The sequence below is a fragment of the Heptranchias perlo genome, unplaced genomic scaffold (assembly GCF_035084215.1).
Source record: "Heptranchias perlo isolate sHepPer1 unplaced genomic scaffold, sHepPer1.hap1 HAP1_SCAFFOLD_453, whole genome shotgun sequence".
NCBI lineage: Eukaryota > Metazoa > Chordata > Chondrichthyes > Hexanchiformes > Hexanchidae > Heptranchias > Heptranchias perlo.
This window is the reverse complement of record NW_027139467.1, coordinates 25,312-51,422: the sequence shown is the minus strand read 5'-3', so window position 1 is coordinate 51,422 and position 26,111 is coordinate 25,312. Positions and strand designations below refer to the sequence as shown.

Below are 26,111 nucleotides of genomic sequence, written 5' to 3'. Positions count from 1 at the left end.
CCCACGGGTTATAGACACTCACTCCCAGTCTCACATTACATCCCACGGGTTATAGACACTCACCCCCAGTCTCACATTACAACACACGGGTTATAGACACTCACCCCCAGTCTCACATTACATCCCACGGGTTACAGACACTCACTCCCAGTCTCACATTACATCCCACGGGTTATAACCCACCCCCAGTCTCATTACATCCCACGGGTTATAGACACTCACCCCCAGTCTCACATTACAACACACGGGTTATAACTCACCCCCAGTCTCACATTACACCCCACGGGTTATAGACACTCACTCCCAGTCTCACATTACAACACACGGGTTATAGACACTCACCCCCAGTCTCACATTACAACACACGGGTTATAGACACTCACCCCCAGTCTCACATTACATCCCACGGGTTACAAACACCCACCCCCAGTCTCACATTACAACACACGGGTTATAACTCACCCCCAGTCTCATTACATCCCACGGGTTACAGACACCCACCCCCAGTCTCACATTACATCCCACGGGTTATAGACACTCACCCCCAGTCTCATTACATCCCACGGGTTATAGACACTCACCCCCAGTCTCATTACATCCCACGGGTTACAGACACTCACCCCCAGTCTCACATTACATCCCACGGGTTATAGACACTCACTCCCCGTCTCACATTACATCCCACGGGTTACAGACACCCACCCCCAGTCTCACATTACATCCAACGGGTAACAGACACTCACCCCCAGTCTCACATTACATCCCACGGGTTATAGACACTCAACCCCAGTCTCACATTACATCCCACGGGTTATAGACACTCACCCCCAGTCTCACATTACAACACACGGGTTATAGACACTCACCCCCAGTCTCACATTACATCCCACGGGTTATAGACACTCACACCCAGTCTCACATTACATCCCACGGGTTACAGATACTCACACCCAGTCTCACATTACAACACACGGGTTATAGACACTCACCCCCAGTCTCACATTACAACACACGGGTTATAGACACTCACCCCCAGTCTCACATTACATCCCACGGGTTATAGACACTCACCCCCAGTCTCACATTACAACACACGGGTTATAGACACTCACCCCCAGTCTCACATTACAACACACGGGTTATAACTCACCCCCAGTCTCACATTACATCCCACGGGTTATAGACACTCACCCCCAGTCTCACATTACATCCCACGGGTTATAGACACTCACCCCCAGTCTCACATTACATCCCACGGGTTATAGACACTCACTCCCAGTCTCACATTACAACACACGGGTTATAGACACTCACCCCCAGTCTCACATTACAACACACGGGTTATAACTCACCCCCAGTCTCACATTACAACACACGGGTTACAGACACTCACCCCCAGTCTCACATTACAACAAACTGGTTATAGACACTCACCCCCAGTCTCACATTACATCCCACGGGTTATAGACACTCACCCCCAGTCTCACATTACATCCCACGGGTTATAGACACTCACCCCCAGTCTCACATTACAACACACGGGTTATAACTCACCCCCAGTCTCACATTACATCCCACGGGTTACAGACACTCACACCCAGTCTCACATTACAACACACAGGTTATAGACACTCACCCCCAGTCTCACATTACAACACACGGGTTATAGACACTCACCCCAGTCTCACATTACAACACACAGGTTATGGACACTCACCCCCAGTCTCACATTACAACACACGGGTTATAGACACTCACCCCCAGTCTCACATTACAACACACGGGTTATAGACACTCACCCCAGTCTCACATTACATCCCACGGGTTACAGACACTCACTCCCAGTCTCACATTACATCCCACGGGTTACAGACACTCACTCCCAGTCTCACATTACAACACACGGGTTACAGACACCCACCCCCAGTCTCACATTACATCCCACGGGTTATAGACACTCACCCCCAGTCTCACATTACATCCCACGGGTTATAGACACTCACCCCCAGTCTCACATTACATCCCACGGGTTATAGACACTCACCCCCAGTCTCACATTACATCCCACGGGTTATAGACACTCACCCCCAGTCTCACATTACATCCCACGGGTTATAGACACTCACCCCCAGTCTCACATTACATCCCACGGGTTATAGACACTCACCCCCAGTCTCACATTACATCCCACTGATTTATAGACACCCACCCACCCACCAGTTTAATGTGAAACTGGGGGTGGGCGTTTATAACCTGTGGGGTGTAATGTGGGAGCAGTGGGATTAGTTTGGGATTGATACAGGGCTATGGGGAGAGAGTGGGACAGTGGGATTAGTTTGGGGATTGATACAGGGGCTATTGGGTGAGAGTGGGACTAATACAGGGCTCTGGGGTGAGAGTGGGACAGTGGGATTAGTTTGGGATTGATACAGGACTATGGGGAGAGAGCGGGATAGTGGGATTAGTTTGGGATTGATACAGGGCTATGGGGAGAGAGTGGGGCAGTGGGATTAGTTTGGGGATTGATACAGGACTATGGGGAGAGAGCAGGACAGTGGGATTAGTTTGGGATTGATACAGGGCTATGGGGAGAGAGCGGGACAGTGGGATTAGTTTGGGATTGATACAGGGCTATGGGGAGAGAGTGGGGCAGTGGGATTAGTTTGGGGATTGATACAGGGCTATGGGGAGAGAGTGGGGCAGTGGGATTAGTTTGGGGATTGATACAGGGGCTATGGGGTGAGAGTGGGACTAATACAGGGCTATGGGGAGAGAGTGGGGCAGTGGGATTAGTTTGGGATTGTTACAGGGCTATGGGGTGAGAGTGGGACAGTGGGATTAGTTTGGGATTGATACAGGGCTATGGGGTGAGAGTGGGACAGTGGGATTAGTTTGGGATTGATACAGGGCTATGGGGAGAGAGTGGGGCAGTGGGATTAGTTTGTTGATTTCTCTGGCAAAAAGCCAGCACAGGCACGACAGGCCAAATGGCCAGCTCTAATGCTGCAAATGTCTGTTTCAGTGAAGTTTGTGCCGATCAATTGAGAATTATCGAACTGAAGTGGGGATGAACAGAAAGCACCCTGCCTCAGATAGTGGAGCTCTGCTCTTCACATTATGTGTGAATGGTATGGAACACAGTGGCTGTCCTTAGTTATAGATTTACAGAAAGCTTTGTCAGCAGGTAATGGAAGAATGATTGGATATCTTTAGAGAAGGAGTCATTTGTGCAGATTGGCTGGGATTTTGCAAATGTAGGAAAATGCATTTCGGAGCAATAACATTAAACAATGCACAACATTAAAGGGTCTCCACAGTGGGAAAGGCCAACCATAGTGCAGTGTACAGAGAGAGACTGACAGGAACAGAGAGGGAGTGTACATAGTGCAGTGTACAGAGAGAGACCGACTGACAGGAACAGAGAGGGAGTGTACATAGTGCAGTGTACAGAGAGAGACAGACCGACAGGAACACAGACGGAGTGTACATAGTGCAGTGTACAGAGACACAGACCGACAGGAACAGAGAGGGGGTGTACATAGTGCAGTGTACAGAGAGAGACAGACAGGAACAGAGAGGGAGTGTACATAGTGCAGTGTACAGAGAGAGACCGACCGACAGGAACAGAGAGGGGGTGTACATAGTGCAGTGTACAGAGACACAGACCGACAGGAACAGAGAGGGGGTGTACATAGTGCAGTGTACAGAGAGACACCGACAGGAACAGAGAGGGAGTGTACATAGTGCAGCGTACAGAGAGACACCGACAGGAACAGAGAGGGAGTGTACATAGTGCAGTGTACAGAGAGAGACCGACAGGAACAGAGAGGGACTGTACATAGTGCAGTGTACAGAGAGAGACCGACAGGAACAGAGAGGGAGTGTACATAGTGCAGTGTACAGAGAGAGACCGACAGGAACACAGACGGAGTGTACATAGTGCAGTGTGCAGAGAGAGACCGACAGGAACAGAGAGGGAGTGTACATAGTGCAGCGTACAGAGAGACACCGACAGGAACAGAGAGGGAGTGTACATAGTGCAGCGTACAGAGAGACACCGACAGGAACAGAGAGGGAGTGTACATAGTGCAGTGTACAGAGAGAGACCGACAGGAACAGAGAGGGAGTGTACATAGTGCAGTGTACAGAGAGACAGACCGACAGGAACAGAGAGGGAGTGTACATAGTGCAGTGTACAGAGAGAGACCGACCGACAGGAACAGAGAGGGGGTGTACATAGTGCAGTGTGCAGAGACACAGACCGACAGGAACAGAGAGGGAGTGTACATAGTGCAGTGTACAGAGAGAGACCGACAGGAACAGAGAGGGGGTGTACATAGTGCAGTGTACAGAGACACAGACCGACAGGAACAGAGAGAGAGTGTACATAGTGCAGTGTACAGAGAGACAGACCGACAGGAACAGAGAGAGAGTGTACATAGTGCAGTGTACAGAGAGACAGACCGACAGGAACAGAGAGAGAGTGTACATAGTGCAGTGTACAGAGAGACAGACCGACAGGAACAGAGAGGGAGTGTACATAGTGCAGTGTACAGAGAGAGACCGACAGGAACAGAGAGGGAGTGTACATAGTGCAGTGTACAGAGAGAGACCGACAGGAACAGAGAGGGAGTGTACATAGTGCAGTGTACAGAGAGAGCCCGACAGACAGGAACAGAGAGGGACTGTACATGGTCTGTGTCTCTGTACACTGCACTGACAGGAACAGAGAGGGAGTGTACATAGTGCAGTGTACAGAGAGACAGACCGACAGGAACAGAGAGAGAGTGTACATAGTGCAGTGTACAGAGAGAAAGACCAACAGGAACAGAGAGAGAGTGTACATAGTGCAGTGTACAGAGAGACCCCGACAGGAACAGAGAGGGACTGTACATAGTGTAGGACACAGAGAGAGACCGACAGGAACAGAGAGGGAGTGTACATAGTGGAGTGTACAGAGAGAGACCGACAGGAACAGAGAGGGAGTGTACATAGTGCAGTGTACAGAGAGAGACCGACAGGAACAGAGAGGGAGTGTACATAGTGTAGGACACAGAGAGAGACCGACAGGAACAGAGAGGGACTGTACATAGTGTAGGATACAGAGAGAGACCGACAGGAACAGAGAGGGACTGTACATAGTGTAGGATACAGAGAGAGACCGACAGGAACAGAGAGGGACTGTACATAGTGTAGGATACAGAGAGAGACCGACAGGAACAGAGAGGGACTGTACATAGTGTAGGACACAGAGAGAGACCGACAGGAACAGAGAGGGACTGTACATAGTGTAGGATACAGAGAGAGACCGACAGGAACAGAGAGGGAGTGAACATAGTGCAGTGTACAGAGAGAGACCGACAGGAACAGAGAGGGACTGTACATAATGTAGGATACAGAGACAGGCCGACAGGACAGAACAGAAGTTAATTAATTACATACCTCTCCAGCGATGATATCGATGACTGACTCGTAAACGCTAACTGGAAGCTGTAAGATAGACACACAGTCAGACAGCAGACATTTATTGTGGTTAGTCTTTGTTTCTGAAGCCAAGTCTTTCCCAATTAAGTATGTTACGAGGCAGGATCAAGCTGTGGACCCTTTAGAACACAAACATGCTTTCAATTTGCAAATCTGGTACCTTTTATGTTTCCCTGTAATTACCTGCTATATCATCAAAGGCAGCGTCCTCCTGTGGTTAATACCCAGCCCACTGGAATCAACCACCGCTCCTCGGTTAAATCGTTTTTCCAGGACCCCCTCCCCATCCACAGTTTTTCAATCCTTCTACAAGTTACAGGCTTTTAAAATCCAAGCATTTAAAACCTAACCACTACCTCCTGATGTACCTCAGCCCCTCTCACTCAGTGCTGGGTCCTGCTCTTTCTGCCTTGTTCCTTGCTCCAAGACAATAAGTTGTGGGTAGCATTGAGAGTGGGGGGGTCAAACCCTATTGAATGGTAACTATTTGTAACGACTGTTCAAAGTGGCCTGGCACTGTCAGTGGCCGCTAGGCCCTGGTGCTGTTGTGTGATGTGACTTCAGAACATTGGTGCCTTGAACAATCTCTTCATTGCACTGAAGGAAAATGGGACCAACACCAAGAAAACAGACCATTAGGATCATTCCTCTCCTTCACTGCTTGGGAGACCTCACTCTGCACAAATTCGTTGCTGCATTTGTCTACACTTCAAAAACAATTCATTGTCTGTGAAATGCTTCGAGGTATTCTGAGGGCAAGAGGGGTGAGACAAAGGCGAGTCTTACTCCGTCTTCAATGGTGCGAGTGGGTTGTGTTACCATTTCTGAATAGATATATCTGTTGTATTCTATCGACCTATAACATATATAATATATTAAAGGCCGTGCATCTAACACCCACTTCCCGTTCATACTTCTGCCATCGCACTCTGGTGATGGGCTCAAGTCAAAGAGCAGCAAAACAGAACTGGAAAAGTGAGCAGAGTCCAAATCAAAAGCTGGAGAATCACCAGTCACAAATTACAATGGCCTTATAAAAATAACCAATCCTGAATCACCAGACAGCAGAAACTACCAATAACTACTTTTTAAAAAAAATGAACCATTCAAATCACTCAAAATGCTTTTTCAAAATTTTTTTTCTCAAAGTAACTGAAATTTCTAAAACCCAAAATAAGGGACCGAACAAAACAAAATCAAACACTTCACAATAATGTGAGTGAACCGACCCCGTGAACCGCCTTTTGATGCAGTCATTACAGTTTTTACTTCAAAGCTCGTCTCAAGACCCTGGGCTGTAATTGGTCATTTCCCCCCCAAAATTACCAATCACCGTTTCAGCATGGACACTGTGCAGAATTTACCCACCTGCACACGTTTCAGAGCGAGGAGGAGCGGAGGGGGCGGGCTCCCCACCCTCACCCCGCGAGGGGCGGGCTCCCCACCCTCACCCCGCGAGGGGCGGGCTCCCCACCCTCACCCCGCGAGGGGCGGGCTCCCCACCCTCACCCCGCGAGGGGCGGGCTCCCCACCCTCACCCCGCGAGGGGCGGGCTCCCCACCCTCACCCCGCGAGGGGCGGGCTCCCCACCCTCACCCCGCGAGGGGCGGGCTCCCCACCCTCACCCCGCGAGGTGGTGAGGGGCGGGGAGGGGTGGCTCCTCCCCTCACCCCGCGAGGGGAGAATTTCTATGCTTTGAGATGGAAATTCCACAGTTTTACTTCAGGCAAACTTCCCATTTTAAATGTTAACGAGGGCTCTTTCTTGACACCTCTCTTTCTATTACAAACAGCTGAATTTTAGCTCAGTCAACAGCTGTGATTAGCAGCACATGTGGGAACTTTTGTTCACATTTTAGAAAGCAAAAACAAGGACGGATCATCAAGAATAGATTTGCTTTTCTGAGCTGAGATGTTAAACAGTATTTCAGTATTTAAAGCTAGCTGGAAAATGAAGGTGAAGTTTTGGGTCCTTTCTGATTCGTTTCTTGAGGATGGACGAGAGGCCAGAATTGGAGGAGGTTACAGAGATTGGGGGGTGAGAACATGGAGGGATTTAAACAGGGGGATAAGACTTTAAAATGTGAAGTGCTGGAGACCAGGAGCCAATGTAGGTCAGCGAGCCCAGGGGTGATGGGTGAACGGAACTTGGTGAGAGTTTTGGATGAGGTGAAGTTTGCGGAGGGTGGAGGATTGAAAGTCAGCTGGCTGCACTTTGGATTAGTCATGTCTGGAGGTGACTAAAGCACAGATGAGGGTTTCAGCAGCAGATGCCCATCTGAGGCAGGGGCGATATTAGGGAGGTGGAACTAGGCAGTCTTTGTGATGGAGAGAATATGGTGTCGGAACCTCAGCTCAGGATCAAATACTTTGCGAACTGTCTGGTTCACTCAGACAGGAACATGGGGGCGAGGAAGGCAAGTTGGATGATCAGCAGTTTAGTGGGAATGGGGGCTCAAGGGAGCAGGAGGCAGGTCTCGTGGACAAGATGAGTTGGGAGAGATAGGAGAGAAACTAGAGAGACGTTCAAAATTAGGGCTGGGGTAGGAGGGGAGGGAGGTGGGGTAAGGTCAAAGAGGCAGCTAAAAGGATGGTCTCAATCTCGGTGACTTAAGGGGGCAAAGTGCACCTCGCACTTGGAGGTGAAGGTGGAGGAAGCAGGGAGATTGTTTCAGGAGAAAACCAAGCAGGGACGATCCCAGAGAAGTGGGTGATTTTGGCAGAAGACAGCGAGGCTCAACAACACGGATGTCACCGAGGCGAATCCAACAAGAGAGGGTCTAACCACCTCCCCTTGACATTCAACGGCATTACCATCGCCGAATCCCCCACCATCAACATCCTGGGGGTCACCATTGACCAGAAACTTAACTGGACCAGCCACATAAATACTGTGGCTACGAGAGCAGGTCAGAGGCTGGGTATTCTGCAGTGAGTGACTCACCTCCTGACTCCCCAAAGCCTTTCCACCATCGACAAGACACAAGTCAGGAAGCTCGACACCATCCAGGACAAATCAGACGCTTGATAGGCACCCCATCCACCACCCTAAACATTCACTCCCTTCACCACCGGTGCACAGTGGCTGCAGCGTGTACCATCTACAGGATGCACTGCAGAAACTCGCCAAGGCTTCTTCGACAGCACCTCCCAAACCCGCGACCTCTACCACCTAGTAGGACAAGGGCAGCAGGCACATGGGAACAACACCACCTGCACGTTCCCCTCCAAGTCACACACCATCCCGACTGGGAAATATATCGCCGTTCCTTCATCGTCGCTGGGTCAAAATCCTGGAACTCCCTTCCTAACAGCTCTGTGGGAGAACCTTCACCACACGGACTGCAGTGGTTCAAGAAGGCGGCTCACCACCACCTTCTCAAGGGGCAATTAGGGATGGGCAATAAATGCCGGCCTCGCCAGTGTCGCCCACATCCCATGAACGAATAAAAAAAAAAATCTACCTTGCACCTCAAAAGGGAAAACTGAGACCACAGACCAATGCTGAGCCAGTTCTTCTGGACAATCCTTTCACACACACAATGTTTCCTTTCATTGCTTTGACACCGGGGAAGCTGTTCACTTAAGAACTCTGAAGCCAACTCAAAAATTCAAACGGTGGAGTTTAACGAGGGGCAGTATAACGGTACAGTGAGGTTTAACGAGGGGCAGTATAACGGTACAGTGAGGTTTAATGAGGGGCAGTATAACAGTAGAGTGGGGTTTAACGAGGGGCAGTATAACGGTACAGTGAGGTTTAGCGAGGGGCAGTATAACGGTACAGTGAGGTTTAACGAGGGGCAGTATAACGGTACAGTGGGGTTTAACGAGGGGCAGTATAACGGTACAGTGGGGTTTAACGAGGGGCAGTATAACAGTAGAGTGAGGTTTAATGAGCGGCAGTATAACGGTACAGTGAGGTTTAACGAGGGGCAGTATAACGGTACAGTGGGGTTTAACGAGGGGCAGTATAACGGTACAGTGGGGTTTAACGAGGGGCAGTATAACGGTACAGTGGGGTTTAACGAGGGGCAGTATAACAGTAGTGAGGTTTAACGAGGGGCAGTGTAACAGTAGAGTGAGGTTTAACGAGGGGCAGTATAACGGTACAGTGGGGTTTAACGAGGGGCAGTATAACGGTACAGTGGGGTTTAACGAGGGGCAGTATAACGGTACAGTGGGGTTTAACGAGGGGCAGTATAACGGTACAGTGGGGTTTAACGAGGGGCAGTATAACGGTACAGTGGGGTTTAACGAGGGGCAGTGTAACAGTAGAGTGAGGTTTAACGAGGGGCAGTATAACGGTACAGTGAGGTTTAACGAGGGGCAGTATAACAGTACAGTGGGGTTTAACGAGGGGCAGTATAAAGGTACAGTGAGGTTTAATGAGGGGCAGTGTAACGGTACAGTGGGGTTTAACGAGGGGCAGTATAAAGGTACAGTGGGGTTTAGCGAGGGGCAGTATAACGGTATAGTGAGGTTTAACGAGGGGCAGTGTAATGGTAGTGAGGTTTAACGAGGGGCAGTATAACGGTACAGTGAGGTTTAACGAGGGGCAGTATAACGGTACAGTGGGGTTTAACGAGGGGCAGTATAACGGTACAGTGAGGTTTAACGAGGGGCAGTATAACGGTACAGTGAGGTTTAACGAGGGGCAGTATAACGGTACAGTGGGGTTTAACAAGGGGCAGTATAACGGTACAGTGGGGTTTAACGAGGGGCAGTATAACAGTAGAGTGAGGTTTAATGAGCGGCAGTATAACGGTACAGTGAGGTTTAGCGAGGGGCAGTATAACGGTACAGTGAGGTTTAACGAGGGGCAGTGTAACAGTACAGTGAGGTTTAACGAGGGGCAGTGTAATGGTAGTGAGGTTTAACGAGGGGCAGTATAACGGTATAGTGAGGTTTAACAAGGGGCAGTATAAAGGTACAGTGAGGTTTAATGAGCGGCAGTATAACGGTACAGTGAGGTTTAACGAGGGGCAGTATAAAGGTACAGTGGGGTTTAGCGAGGGGCAGTATAACAGTACAGTGAGGTTTAACGAGGGGCAGTGTAATGGTAGTGAGGTTTAACGAGGGGCAGTATAACGGTACAGTGGGGTTTAACGAGGGGCAGTATAACGGTACAGTGGGGTTTAACGAGGGGCAGTATAACGGTACAGTGAGGTTTAACGAGGGGCAGTGTAATGGTAGTGAGGTTTAACGAGGGGCAGTGTAACGGTACAGTGAGGTTTAACGAGGGGCAGTGTAACGGTAGTGAGGTTTAACGAGGGGCAGTATAACGGTACAGTGAGGTTTAACGAGGGGCAGTGTAATGGTAGTGAGGTTTAATGAGGTGCAGTATAACGGTACAGTGGGGTTTAACGAGGGGCAGTATAACGGTACAGTGGGGTTTAACGAGGGGCAGTGTAATGGTACAGTGGGGTTTAACGAGGGGCAGTATAACGGTACAGTGAGGTTTAACGAGGGGCAGTATAACAGTACAGTTGGGTTTAACGAGGGGCAGTATAACAGTACAGTGGGGTTTAACGAGGGGCAGTATAACAGTACAGTGGGGTTTAACGAGGGGCAGTGTAATGGTAGTGAGGTTTAACGAGGGGCAGTGTAACGGTACAGTGGGGTTTAACGAGGGGCAGTGTAACGGTACAGTGGGGTTTAATGAGGGGCACTGTAACGGTACAGTGGGGTTTTACGAGGGGCAGTATAACGGTACAGTGGGGTTTAGCGAGGGGCAGTATAACGGTACAGTGGGGTTTAACGAGGGGCAGTATAACGGTACAGTGGGGTTTAACGAGGGGCAGTATAACGGTACAGTGGGGTTTAGCGAGGGGCAGTATAACGGTACAGTGAGGTTTAACGAGGGGCAGTATAACGGTACAGTGAGGTTTAACGAGCGGCAGTGTAACGGTACAGTGAGGTTTAACGAGGGGCAGTGTAATGGTAGTGAGGTTTAACGAGGGGCAGTATAACGGTACAGTGGGGTATAACGAGGGGCAGTGTAACGGTACAGTGGGGTTTAACGAGGGGCAGTATAACAGTACAGTGGGGTTTAACGAGGGGCAGTATAACGGTACAGTGAGGTTTAACGAGGGGCAGTATAACGGTACAGTGAGGTTTAACGAGGGGCAGTATAACGGTACAGTGAGGTTTAACGAGGGGCAGTATAACGGTACAGTGAGGTTTAACGAGGGGCAGTATAACGGTACAGTGAGGTTTAACGAGGGGCAGTATAACGGTACAGTGAGGTTTAACGAGGGGCAGTATAACGGTACAGTGAGGTTTAACGAGGGGCAGTATAACGGTACAGTGGGGTATAACGAGGGGCAGTGTAACGGTACAGTGGGGTTTAACGAGGGGCAGTATAACAGTACAGTGGGGTTTAACGAGGGGCAGTATAACGGTACAGTGAGGTTTAACGAGGGGCAGTATAACGGTACAGTGAGGTTTAACGAGGGGCAGTATAACGGTACAGTGAGGTTTAACGAGGGGCAGTATAACGGTACAGTGAGGTTTAACGAGGGGCAGTATAACGGTACAGTGAGGTTTAACGAGGGGCAGTATAACGGTACAGTGAGGTTTAACGAGGGGCAGTATAACGGTACAGTGAGGTTTAACGAGGGGCAGTGTAACGGTAGAGTGAGGTTTAACGAGGGGCAGTGTAACGGTACAGTGGGGTTTAACGAGGGGCAGTATAACGGTACAGTGGGGTTTAACGAGGGGCAGTATAACGGTACAGTGGGGTTTAACGAGGGGCAGTATAACGGTACAGTGGGGTTTAACGAGGGGCAGTATAACGGTACAGTGAGGTTTAACGAGGGGCAGTGTAACAGTACAGTGGGGTTTAACAAGGGGCAGTGTAACGCTACAGTGAGGTTTAACGAGGGGCAGTATAACGGTACAGTGAGGTTTAACGAGGGGCAGTATAACAGTAGAGTGAGGTTTAACGAGGGGCAGTGTAAAGGTACAGTGAGGTTTAACGAGGGGCAGTATAACGGTACAGTGGGGTTTAACGAGGGGCAGTGTAACAGTACAGTGGGGTTTAACGAGGGGCAGTGTAACGGTACAGTGGGGTTTAACGAGGGGCAGTATAACAGTACAGTGAGGTTTAACGAGGGGCAGTATAACGGTACAGTGAGGTTTAACGAGGGGCAGTATAACGGTACAGTGAGGTTTAACGAGGGGCAGTATAACAGTACAGTGGGGTTTAACGAGCGGCAGTATAACGGTACAGTGGGGTTTAACGAGGGGCAGTGTAACGGTACAGTGGGGTTTAACGAGGGGCAGTATAACAGTACAGTGGGGTTTAACGAGGGGCAGTGTAATGGTACAGTGAGGTTTAACGAGGGGCAGTATAACAGTAGAGTGAGGTTTACCGAGGGGCAGTATAACAGTACAGTGGGGTTTAACGAGGGGCAGTGTAACGGTACAGTGAGGTTTAACGAGGGGCAGTATAACGGTACAGTGAGGTTTAACGAGGGGCAGTAAAACGGTACAGTGAGGTTTAACGAGGGGCAGTATAACGGTATAGTGAGGTTTAACGAGGGGCAGTATAACGGTACAGTGGGGTTTAACGAGGGGCAGTATAACAGTACAGTGAGGTTTAACGAGGGGCAGTATAACGGTACAGTGGGGTTTAACGAGGGGCAGTATAACAGTAGTGAGGTTTAACGAGGGGCAGTATAACGGTACAGTGGGGTTTAACGAGGGGCAGTATAAAGGTACAGTGAGGTTTAACGAGGGGCAGTATAAAGGTACAGTGAGGTTTAACGAGGGGCAGTATAACGGTACAGTGAGGTTTAACGAGGGGCAGTATAACGGTACAGTGAGGTTTAACGAGGGGCAGTATAACGGTACAGTGGGGTTTAGCGAGGGGCAGTATAACGGTACAGTGGGGTTTAACGAGGGGCAGTATAACGGTACAGTGGGGTTTAACGAGGGGCAGTATAACGGTACAGTGGGGTTTAGCGAGGGGCAGTATAACGGTACAGTGGGGTTTAGCGAGGGGCAGTATAACGGTACAGTGGGGTTTAACGAGGGGCAGTATAACGGTACAGTGGGGTTTAACGAGGGGCAGTATAACGGTACAGTGAGGTTTAACGAGGGGCAGTATAACGGTACAGTTGGGTTTAACGAGGGGCAGTATAACGGTACAGTGGGGTTTAACGAGGGGCAGTATAAAGGTACAGTGAGGTTTAACGAGGGGCAGTATAACGGTACAGTGAGGTTTAACGAGGGGCAGTATAACGGTACAGTGGGGTTTAACGAGGGGCAGTATAACGGTCCAGTGAGGTTTAACGAGGGGCAGTATAACGGTACAGTGAGGTTTAACGAGGGGCAGTGTAATGGTAGTGAGGTTTAACGAGGGGCAGTATAACAGTCGTGAGGTTTAACGAGGGGCAGTATAACGGTACAGTGAGGTTTAACGAGGGGCAGTGTAATGGTGCAGTGAAGTTTAACGAGGGGCAGTGTAATGGTAGTGAGGTTTAACAAGAGGCAGTGTAACGGTACAGTGAAGTTTAACGAGGGGCAGTGTAATGGTAGTGAGGTTTAACAAGGGGCAGTATAACGGTACAGTGGGGTTTAACGAGGGGCAGTGTAATGGTACAGTGAGGTTTAACGAGGGGCAGTATAACGGTACAGTGGGGTTTAACGAGGGGCAGTATAACGGTACAGTGGGGTTTAACGAGGGGCAGTGTAATGGTACAGTGAGGTTTAACGAGGGGCAGTATAACGGTACAGTGAAGTTTAACGAGGGGCAGTGTAACGGTACAGTGGGGTTTAACGAGGGGCAGTATAACGGTACAGTGGGGTTTAACGAGGGGCAGTGTAATGGTACAGTGAGGTTTAACGAGGGGCAGTATAACGGTACAGTGAAGTTTAACGAGGGGCAGTATAACGGTACAGTGGGGTTTAACGAGGGGCAGTATAACGGTACAGTGAAGTTTAACGAGGGGCAGTGTAACGGTACAGTGAGGTTTAACAAGGGGCAGTATAACGGTACAGTGAAGTTTAACGAGGGGCAGTGTAATGGTAGTGAGGTTTAACGAGGGGCAGTGTAACAGTACAGTGAGGTTTAACGAGGGGCAGTATAACGGTACAGTGAAGTTTAACGAGGGGCAGTATAACGGTACAGTGAGGTTTAACGAGGGGCAGTGTAATGGTAGTGAGGTTTAACAAGGGGCAGTATAACGGTACAGTGGGGTTTAACGAGGGGCAGTGTAATGGTAGTGAGGTTTAACGAGGGGCAGTATAACGGTACAGTGGGGTTTAACGAGGGGCAGTATAACAGTACAGTGGGGTTTAACGAGGGGCAGTATAACGGTACAGTGAGGTTTAACAAGGGGCAGTATAACGGTACAGTGAAGTTTAACGAGGGGCAGTATAACGGTACAGTGAGGTTTAACGAGGGGCAGTATAACGGTACAGTGAAGTTTAACGAGGGGCAGTGTAACGGTACAGTGAGGTTTAACGAGGGGCAGTATAACGGTACAGTGGGGTTTAACGAGGGGCAGTATAACAGTAGTGAGGTTTAACGAGGGGCAGTATAACGGTACAGTGGGGTTTAACGAGGGGCAGTATAAAGGTACAGTGAGGTTTAACGAGGGGCAGTATAAAGGTACAGTGAGGTTTAACGAGGGGCAGTATAACGGTACAGTGAGGTTTAACGAGGGGCAGTATAACGGTACAGTGAGGTTTAACGAGGGGCAGTATAACGGTACAGTGGGGTTTAGCGAGGGGCAGTATAACGGTACAGTGGGGTTTAACGAGGGGCAGTATAACGGTACAGTGGGGTTTAACGAGGGGCAGTATAACGGTACAGTGGGGTTTAGCGAGGGGCAGTATAACGGTACAGTGGGGTTTAGCGAGGGGCAGTATAACGGTACAGTGGGGTTTAACGAGGGGCAGTATAACGGTACAGTGGGGTTTAACGAGGGGCAGTATAACGGTACAGTGAGGTTTAACGAGGGGCAGTATAACGGTACAGTTGGGTTTAACGAGGGGCAGTATAACGGTACAGTGGGGTTTAACGAGGGGCAGTATAAAGGTACAGTGAGGTTTAACGAGGGGCAGTATAACGGTACAGTGAGGTTTAACGAGGGGCAGTATAACGGTACAGTGGGGTTTAACGAGGGGCAGTATAACGGTCCAGTGAGGTTTAACGAGGGGCAGTATAACGGTACAGTGAGGTTTAACGAGGGGCAGTGTAATGGTAGTGAGGTTTAACGAGGGGCAGTATAACAGTCGTGAGGTTTAACGAGGGGCAGTATAACGGTACAGTGAGGTTTAACGAGCGGCAGTGTAATGGTACAGTGAAGTTTAACGAGGGGCAGTGTCATGGTAGTGAGGTTTAACAAGAGGCAGTGTAACGGTACAGTGAAGTTTAACGAGGGGCAGTGTAATGGTAGTGAGGTTTAACAAGGGGCAGTATAACGGTACAGTGGGGTTTAACGAGGGGCAGTGTAATGGTACAGTGAGGTTTAACGAGGGGCAGTATAACGGTACAGTGGGGTTTAACGAGGGGCAGTATAACGGTACAGTGGGGTTTAACGAGGGGCAGTGTAATGGTACAGTGAGGTTTAACGAGGGGCAGTATAACGGTACAGTGAAGTTTAACGAGGGGCAGTATAACGGTACAGTGGGGTTTAACGAGGGGCAGTATAACGGTACAGTGAAGTTTAACGAGGGGCAGTGTAACGGTACAGTGAGGTTTAACAAGGGGCAGTATAACGGTACAGTGAAGTTTAACGAGGGGCAGTGTAACAGTACAGTGAGGTTTAACGAGGGGCAGTATAACGGTACAGTGAAGTTTAACGAGGGGCAGTATAACGGTACAGTGAGGTTTAACGAGGGGCAGTGTAATGGTAGTGAGGTTTAACAAGGGGCAGTATAACGGTACAGTGGGGTTTAACGAGGGGCAGTGTAATGGTAGTGAGGTTTAACGAGGGGCAGTATAACGGTACAGTGGGGTTTAACGAGGGGCAGTATAACAGTACAGTGGGGTTTAACGAGGGGCAGTATAACGGTACAGTGAGGTTTAACAAGGGGCAGTATAACGGTACAGTGAAGTTTAACGAGGGGCAGTATAACGGTACAGTGAGGTTTAACGAGGGGCAGTATAACGGTACAGTGAAGTTTAACGAGGGGCAGTGTAACGGTACAGTGAGGTTTAACGAGGGGCAGTGTAATGGTAGTGAGGTTTAACGAGGGGCAGTATAACAGTACAGTGAGGTTTAACGAGGGGCAGTATAACGGTACAGTGAAGTTTAACGAGGGGCAGTGTAATGGTAGTGAGGTTTAACAAGGGGCAGTATAACGGTACAGTGGGGTTTAACGAGGGGCAGTGTAATGGTAGTGAGGTTTAACGAGGGGCAGTATAACGGTACAGTGGGGTTTAACGAGGGGCAGTATAACAGTACAGTGGGGTTTAACGAGGGGCAGTATAACGGTACAGTGAGGTTTAACAAGGGGCAGTATAACAGTACAGTGGGGTTTAACGAGGGGCAGTGTAACGGTACAGTGGGGTTTAACGAGGGGCAGTGTAACGGTACAGTGAAGTTTAACGAGGGGCAGTGTAATGGTAGTGAGGTTTAACAAGGGGCAGTGTAATGGTAGTGAGGTTTAACGAGGGGCAGTATAACAGTAGTGAGGTTTAATGAGGGGCAGTATAACGGTGCAGTGAGGTTTAACAAGGGGCAGTATAACGGTACAGTGGGGTTTAACGAGGGGCAGTATAACAGTACAGTGGGGTTTAACAAGGGGCAGTATAACGGTACAGTGGGGTTTAACAAGGGGCAGTATAACGGTACAGTGGGGTTTAACGAGGGGCAGTGTAATGGTAGTGAGGTTTAACGAGGGGCAGTATAACGGTACAGTGAGGTTTAACGAGGGGCAGTATAACGGTACAGTTGGATTGAACATGAACAAACTTGCTTACTTACATCTGTGTGCTTCGTCATGGGGTTTAACTTCAGGAAGAGTGGGCTTTCTATAATCTCACACACCTGGAAATGGTGGGAAGAAAGCCAAGGATTAGTGGAATGCTACTCGATACAGGAATGTAAAATCCCCCACAGAGCTCCCAGCTGCCCAGCAGGTTTGCTGCACTGTCGCACTCAGTGGCAGGAGTGTCCCGCAGCACCAACACAACCTGTGCAGAAAAAACACTGCTGGCACGAGGGGAGATTAGATCACCAACAGTGCTCGCCTGCTGACGTTCTGCCATCCTGCCAAGGGCCTGGTACACAGCCCATGTTTGAACCTCCAAGTCGGTTTCTCCTCGTGCCACAGCATTGAAACAGCCCTTAAAGTCACAACTGACAACCTATGTGGCCATGGGAAACTATTCTTTCTCGACCCGTCTGCATCCTTTCACATGATTGCCTGCACCATCCTCCTCCATCGCTGTTCTTCCAGCGTCCAGCTGGGTGGGACTGCCCCCACCTGGTTCAATTCCTATCCATCCAATCGTAGCCAGAGTCTCCTGCAATGGTTTCTCTTCCTGCTCCCGCACCGTTGCCTCTGGAGCCCCCCTAGGATCTATCCTTGATCCCCCTCCTATTCCTCATCTACACACTGCCCCTCAGTGACATCATCTAAAGACACATCAGATTCCACGTGTACGCTGACGACACCCAGCTCGACCCCCCCGCCACCTCCCTCGACCCCCCCGCCATCTCTGATTTGTCACGTTGCTTGTCTGACATCTAGAATTGGATAAGCAGAAATTTCCTCCAATTAAATATTGGGAAGAGCCAAGCCATTATCATTGGCCGCCGACTCCGCCCCGCTCCCAGCCCCCGACTCGGCCCCGGCCACTGTGAGGCTGATCCAGACCGGTCGTAACCTTGGCCTCCTATTTGACCCTGAGCTGATCTTCCAAGCTTATCGCCTCTCCATCACCAAGACCGCCTACTTCCACCTCCATAACATCGCCCGTCTCTGTCCCTGTCTCAGCCGATCTGCTGCTGAAACCCTCATCCATGCCTTTGTTATCGCCAGGCTCCACTATTCCAATGCTCTCCGGCCTCCCCTCTTCCACCCTCAGTAAACTTGAGCTCATCCAAAACTCTGCTGCTCATATCTTGATACACACCCAAGTCCCTTTCACGAATCACCTCCGTGCTCGCTGACAAATTAAATATAGGGAACACCAAAGCCATTGTCTTCAGTCCCTGCCACAAACTCTGTTCCCTAGTCATCGATTCCATCACCCTCCCTATCCAGCACAGTACCTGCCCTGGGAGTGTTTGACGGGGCAGTGTGGAGGGAGCTTTACTCTGTATCTAACCTGTACCTGCCCTGGGAGTGTTTGATGGGACAGTGTGGAGGGAGCTTTACCCTGTATCTAACCCTGTAACTGCCCTGGGAGTGTTTGATGGGACAGTGTAGAGGGAGCTTTACTCTGTATCTAACCCTGTACCTGCCCTGGGAGTGTTTGATGGGACAGTGCAGAGGGAGCTTTACTCTGCAGCTAACCCGTGCTGTACCTGCCCTGGGAGGGTTTAATTGGGCACGGAATATATCGACACATCAGCCCCCCACATAGAAACGCTAAATGGACTGGATTACACCGAGTGCCACAGGAGTCAGGGAGCACAAGGTGCAGCTCTCCTCCAACTGATTACACACTGCCGTACACTGACCTGCTTGTGAACATGGATATCGGACTCGTCTGGAGGGCCCCCTGTGGTGTACCAGCCCAGGAACTCCATGTCCTTAAACACTTGCTTAACTAGAGAGAAAAATCAAACAGAGTAAGGTCACAGGCTGAGTGAGGGAAGGGAAGCAGCACATCTGGGGACACTGTTCCCTTTGGTGAAGGCCTCCAATCACATGGGAGACAGTAAAAAGGAGGAAGTTAGGATGAAAAAGGCAAGTGGGGCTGATGGAGTTTGTGTTCGGAGCGCACTCTTGTTTTTATGAAACTTGCTTTCAGATAAGAATTTAGTAACAAACGATTCGGGAGTTGAAAACCCATGAACCCCGGGGAGCAGTGTCAGGACCGTGTGTCCTGTGAGCCCAGAGGGGACGAGCCATTTAATCTGCCAATAAACAGTCCCAACATACATACCTGACACAGACAGCGCGGGCTCCAGAGGGCCACAATGGAAATACACGGCACGGGAACATCCCTCTGTCCCTGCAAACCACCACCCCGTCTCGAACCTTCCTCTCCTCTCCAAAGTCCATGACCGTGTTGTCGCCTCCAAAATCCGTGCCCAACTTTCCACAACTCCGTATTTGAATCCTCCAATCAGGTTTCAGCCCCTCCCACAGTACTGAAACTGCCCGAATCAAAGGCACAAATAACGTCCTGTGTGACTGTAACCGTGGGAAACTATCCCTCCTCATCCTGTGTGACTGTGGGAAACTATCCCTCCTCATCCTGTGTGACCGTGGGAAACTATCCCTCCTCATCCTGTGTGACTGTGGGAAACTATCCCTCCTCATCCTGTGTGACTGTGGGAAACTATCCCTCCTCATCCTGTGTGACTGTGGGAAACTATCCCTCCTCATCCTGTGTGACTGTGGGAAACTATCCCTCCTCATCCTGTGTGACTGTGGGAAACTATCCCTCCTCATCCTGTGTGACTGTGGGAAACTATCCCTCCTCATCCTGTGTGACTGTGGGAAACTATCCCTCCTCATCCTGTGTGACTGTGGGAAACTATCCCTCCTCATCCTGTGTGACTGTGGGAAACTATCCCTCCTCATCCTGTGTGACTGTGGGAAACTATCCCTCCTCATCCTGTGTGACTGTGGGAAACTATCCCTCCTCATCCTGTGTGACTGTGGGAAACTATCCCTCCTCATCCTGTGTGACTGTGGGAAACTATCCCTCCTCATCCTGTGTGACTGTGGGAAACGATCCCTCCTCATCCTGTGTGACTGTGGGAAACTATCCCTCCTCATCCTGTGTGACTGTGGGAAACGATCCCTCCTCATCCTGTGTGACTGTGGGAAACTATCCCTCCTCATCCTGTGTGACTGTGGGAAACTATCCCTCCTCATCCTGTGTGACTGTGGGAAACTATCCCTCCTCATCCTGTGTGACTGTGGGAAACTATCCCTCCTCATCCTGTGTGACTGTGGGAAACTATCCCTCCTCATCCTGTGAGACTGTGGGAAACGATCCCTCCTCATCCTGTGTGACTGTGGGAAACTATCCCTCCTCATCCTGTGTGACTGTGGGAAACTATCCCTCCTCATCCTGTGTGACTGGGAAACTATCCCTCCTCATCCTGTGTGACCGTGGGAAACTATCCCTCCTCATCCTGTGTGACTGTGGGAAACGATCCCTCCTCATCCTGTGTGACTGTGGGAAACTATCCCTCCTCATCCTGTGTGACTGTGGGAAACTATCCCTCCTCATCCTGTGTGACTGTGGGAAACTATCCCTCCTCATCCTGTGTGACTGGGAAACTATCCCTCCTCATCCTGTGTGACTGGGAAACGATCCCTCCTCATCCTGTGTGACTGTGGGAAACTATCCCTCCTCATCCTGTGTGACCGTGGGAAACTATCCCTCCTCATCCTGTGAGACTGTGGGAAACGATCCCTCCTCATCCTGTGTGACTGTGGGAAACTATCCCTCCTCATCCTGTGTGACTGTGGGAAACGATCCCTCCTCATCCTGTGTGACTGTGGGAAACGATCCCTCCTCATCCTGTGAGACTGTGGGAAACTATCCCTCCTCATCCTGTGTGACCGTGGGAAACTATCCCTCCTCATCCTGTGTGACCGTGGGAAACGATCCCTCCTCATCCTGTGTGACTGTGGGAAACTATCCCTCCTCATCCTGTGTGACTGTGGGAAACGATCCCTCCTCATCCTGTGTGACTGTGGGAAACTATCCCTCCTCATCCTGTGTGACTGTGGGAAACTATCCCTCCTCATCCTGTGTGACTGTGGGAAACTATCCCTCCTCATCCTGTGTGACTGTGGGAAACGATCCCTCCTCATCCTGTGTGACTGTGGGAAACGATCCCTCCTCATCCTGTGTGACCGTGGGAAACGATCCCTCCTCATCCTGTGTGACTGTGGGAAACTATCCCTCCTCATCCTGTGTGACTGTGGGAAACTATCCCTCCTCATCCTGTGTGACCGTGGGAAACTATCCCTCCTCATCCTGTGTGACTGTGGGAAACTATCCCTCCTCATCCTGTGTGACTGTGGGAAACGATCCCTCCTCATCCTGTGTGACTGTGGGAAACTATCCCTCCTCATCCTGTGTGACTGTGGGAAACGATCCCTCCTCATCCTGTGTGACTGTGGGAAACTATCCCTCCTCATCCTGTGAGACTGTGGGAAACGATCCCTCCTCATCCTGTGTGACTGTGGGAAACTATCCCTCCTCATCCTGTGTGACTGTGGGAAACTATCCCTCCTCATCCTGTGTGACTGGGAAACTATCCCTCCTCATCCTGTGTGACCGTGGGAAACTATCCCTCCTCATCCTGTGTGACTGTGGGAAACGATCCCTCCTCATCCTGTGTGACTGTGGGAAACTATCCCTCCTCATCCTGTGTGACTGTGGGAAACTATCCCTCCTCATCCTGTGTGACTGTGGGAAACTATCCCTCCTCATCCTGTGTGACTGGGAAACTATCCCTCCTCATCCTGTGTGACTGGGAAACGATCCCTCCTCATCCTGTGTGACTGTGGGAAACTATCCCTCCTCATCCTGTGTGACCGTGGGAAACTATCCCTCCTCATCCTGTGAGACTGTGGGAAACGATCCCTCCTCATCCTGTGTGACTGTGGGAAACTATCCCTCCTCATCCTGTGTGACTGTGGGAAACGATCCCTCCTCATCCTGTGTGACTGTGGGAAACGATCCCTCCTCATCCTGTGAGACTGTGGGAAACGATCCCTCCTCATCCTGTGTGACCGTGGGAAACTATCCCTCCTCATCCTGTGTGACCGTGGGAAACGATCCCTCCTCATCCTGTGTGACTGTGGGAAACTATCCCTCCTCATCCTGTGTGACTGTGGGAAACGATCCCTCCTCATCCTGTGTGACTGTGGGAAACGATCCCTCCTCATCCTGTGTGACTGTGGGAAACGATCCCTCCTCATCCTGTGTGACTGTGGGAAACTATCCCTCCTCATCCTGTGTGACCGTGGGAAACTATCCCTCCTCATCCTGTGTGACTGTGGGAAACTATCCCTCCTCATCCTGTGTGACTGTGGGAAACTATCCCTCCTCATCCTGTGTGACCGTGGGAAACGATCCCTCCTCATCCTGTGTGACCGTGGGAAACTATCCCTCCTCATCCTGTGTGACTGTGGGAAACTATCCCTCCTCATCCTGTGTGACTGTGGGAAACTATCCCTCCTCATCCTGTGTGACTGGGAAACTATCCCTCCTCATCCTGTGTGACTGGGAAACTATCCCTCCTCATCCTGTGTGACCGTGGGAAACTATCCCTCCTCATCCTGTGTGACTGTGGGAAACGATCCCTCCTCATCCTGTGTGACTGGGAAACTATCCCTCCTCATCCTGTGTGACTGTGGGAAACTATCCCTCCTCATCCTGTGTGACTGTGGGAAACTATCCCTCCTCATCCTGTGTGACCGTGGGAAACTATCCCTCCTCATCCTGTGTGACTGTGGGAAACTATCCCTCCTCATCCTGTGTGACTGTGGGAAACGATCCCTCCTCATCCTGTGTGACTGTGGGAAACGATCCCTCCTCATCCTGTGTGACTGTGGGAAACTATCCCTCCTCATCCTGGGTGACCGTGGGAAACTATCCCTCCTCATCCTGTGTGACCGTGGGAAACGATCCCTCCTCATCCTGTGTGACCGTGGGAAACGATCCCTCCTCATCCTGTGTGACTGGGAAACTATCCCTCCTCATCCTGTGTGACTGTGGGAAACGATCCCTCCTCATCCTGTGTGACTGTGGGAAACTATCCCTCCTCATCCTGTGTGACTGTGGGAAACTATCCCTCCTCATCCTGTGTGACTGTGGGAAACGATCCCTCCTCATCCTGTGTGACTGTGGGAAACTATCCCTCCTCATCCTGTGTGACCGTGGGAAACTATCCCTCCTCATCCTGTGTGACTGTGGGAAACTATCCCTCCTCATCCTGTGTGACCGTGGGAAACTATCCCTCCTCATCCTGTGTGACTGTGGGAAACTATCCCTCCTCATCCTGTGTGACCGTGGGAAACTATCCCTCCTCATCCTGTGTGACTGTGGGAAACGATCCCTCCTCATCCTGTGTGACTGTGGGAAACGATCCCTCCTCATCCTGTGTGACCGTGGGAAACGATCCCTCCTCATCCTGTGTGACTGTGGGAAACTATCCCTCCTCATCCTGTGTGACTGTGGGAAACGATCCCTCCTCATCCCGTGTGACCGTGGGAAACGATCCCCCCTCATCCTGTGTGACCGTGGGAAACGATCCCTCCTCATCCTGTGTGACTGTGGGAAACTATCCCTCCTCATCCTGTGTGACTGTGGGAAACTATCCCTCCTCATCCTGTGTGACTGTGGGAAACTATCCCTCCTCATCCTGTGTGACTGTGGGAAACGATCCCTCCTCATCCTGTGTGACTGTGGGAAACGATCCCTCCTCATCCTGTGTGACTGTGGGAAACGATCCCTCCTCATCCTGTGTGACTGGGAAACGATCCCTCCTCATCCTGTGTGACTGGGAAACGATCCCTCCTCATCCTGTGTGACTGGGAAACTATCCCTCCTCATCCTGTGTGACTGGGAAACTATCCCTCCTCATCCTGTGTGACTGTGGGAAACTATCCCTCCTCATCCTGTGTGACTGGGAAACTATCCCTCCTCATCCTGTGTGACTGGGAAACTATCCCTCCTCATCCTGTGTGACTGGGAAACTATCCCTCCTCATCCTGTGTGACTGGGAAACGATCCCTCCTCATCCTGTGTGACCGTGGGAAACTATCCCTCCTCATCCTGTGTGACTGTGGGAAACTATCCCTCCTCATCCTGTGTGACTGGGAAACGATCCCTCCTCATCCTGTGTGACTGGGAAACTATCCCTCCTCATCCTGTGTGACTGGGAAACTATCCCTCCTCATCCTGTGTGACTGTGGGAAACGATCCCTCCTCATCCTGTGTGACTGTGGGAAACTATCCCTCCTCATCCTGTGTGACTGTGGGAAACGATCCCTCCTCATCCTGTGTGACTGTGGGAAACGATCCCTCCTCATCCTGTGTGACTGTGGGAAACTATCCCTCCTCATCCTGTGTGACTGGGAAACTATCCCTCCTCATCCTGTGTGACTGTGGGAAACGATCCCTCCTCATCCTGTGTGACTGTGGGAAACGATCCCTCCTCATCCTGTGTGACTGTGGGAAACGATCCCTCCTCAACCTGTGTGACTGTGGGAAACTATCCCTCCTCATCCTGTGTGACTGTGGGAAACGATCCCTCCTCATCCTGTGTGACTGTGGGAAACGATCCCTCCTCATCCTGTGTGACTGTGGGAAACGATCCCTCCTCATCCTGTGTGACTGGGAAACGATCCCTCCTCATCCTGTGTGACTGTGGGAAACTATCCCTCCTCATCCTGTGTGACTGGGAAACTATCCCTCCTCATCCTGTGTGACTGGGAAACTATCCCTCCTCATCCTGTGTGACTGTGGGAAACTATCCCTCCTCATCCTGTGTGACTGTGGGAAACTATCCCTCCTCATCCTGTGTGACTGTGGGAAACTATCCCTCCTCATCCTGTGTGACTGTGGGAAACTATCCCTCCTCATCCTGTGTGACTGTGGGAAACTATCCCTCCTCATCCTGTGTGACTGGGAAACTATCCCTCCTCAACCTGTGTGACTGTGGGAAACGATCCCTCCTCATCCTGTGTGACTGTGGGAAACGATCCCTCCTCATCCTGTGTGACTGGGAAACGATCCCTCCTCATCCTGTGTGACTGTGGGAAACTATCCCTCCTCATCCTGTGTGACTGGGAAACTATCCCTCCTCATCCTGTGTGACTGGGAAACTATCCCTCCTCATCCTGTGTGACTGTGGGAAACTATCCCTCCTCATCCTGTGTGACTGTGGGAAACTATCCCTCCTCATCCTGTGTGACTGTGGGAAACTATCCCTCCTCATCCTGTGTGACCGTGGGAAACTATCCCTCCTCATCCTGTGTGACTGTGGGAAACTATCCCTCCTCATCCTGTGTGACTGTGGGAAACTATCCCTCCTCATCCTGTGTGACTGGGAAACTATCCCTCCTCATCCTGTGTGACTGGGAAACTATCCCTCCTCATCCTGTGTGACTGTGGGAAACGATCCCTCCTCATCCTGTGTGACTGTGGGAAACTATCCCTCCTCATCATGTGTGACTGTGGGAAACTATCCCTCCTCATCCTGTGTGACTGGGAAACGATCCCTCCTCATCCTGTGTGACTGTGGGAAACGATCCCTCCTCATCCTGTGTGACTGTGGGAAACTATCCCCCCTCATCCTGTGTGAGTGTGGGAAACTATCCCTCCTCATCCTGTGTGACTGTGGGAAACTATCCCTCCTCATCCTGTGTGACTGTGGGAAACTATCCCTCCTCATCCTGTGTGACTGTGGGAAACTATCCCTCCTCATCCTGTGTGACTGTGGGAAACTATCCCTCCTCATCCTG

At 50.6% G+C, this 26,111-nt stretch overlaps 1 protein-coding gene across 1 annotated transcript in view; it reads right to left on the bottom strand.

The window, feature by feature from the left end:
- The window catches only part of cops6 (COP9 signalosome subunit 6), a 58,403-nt gene extending 39,169 nt beyond the window's left edge, over positions 1-19,234 (bottom strand). The window contains exons 1-3 of the mRNA XM_067979394.1: positions 19,127-19,234; positions 17,423-17,485; positions 5,443-5,490 (exon numbers count right to left, since the gene is read on the bottom strand). Of these exons, the coding sequence (XP_067835495.1) occupies positions 5,443-5,490; positions 17,423-17,485; positions 19,127-19,195 (180 nt within the window). The 5' untranslated portion in view covers positions 19,196-19,234. The remainder of the gene's footprint in view (positions 1-5,442; positions 5,491-17,422; positions 17,486-19,126) is intronic.
- Positions 19,235-26,111: the final 6,877 nt, after the last annotated feature.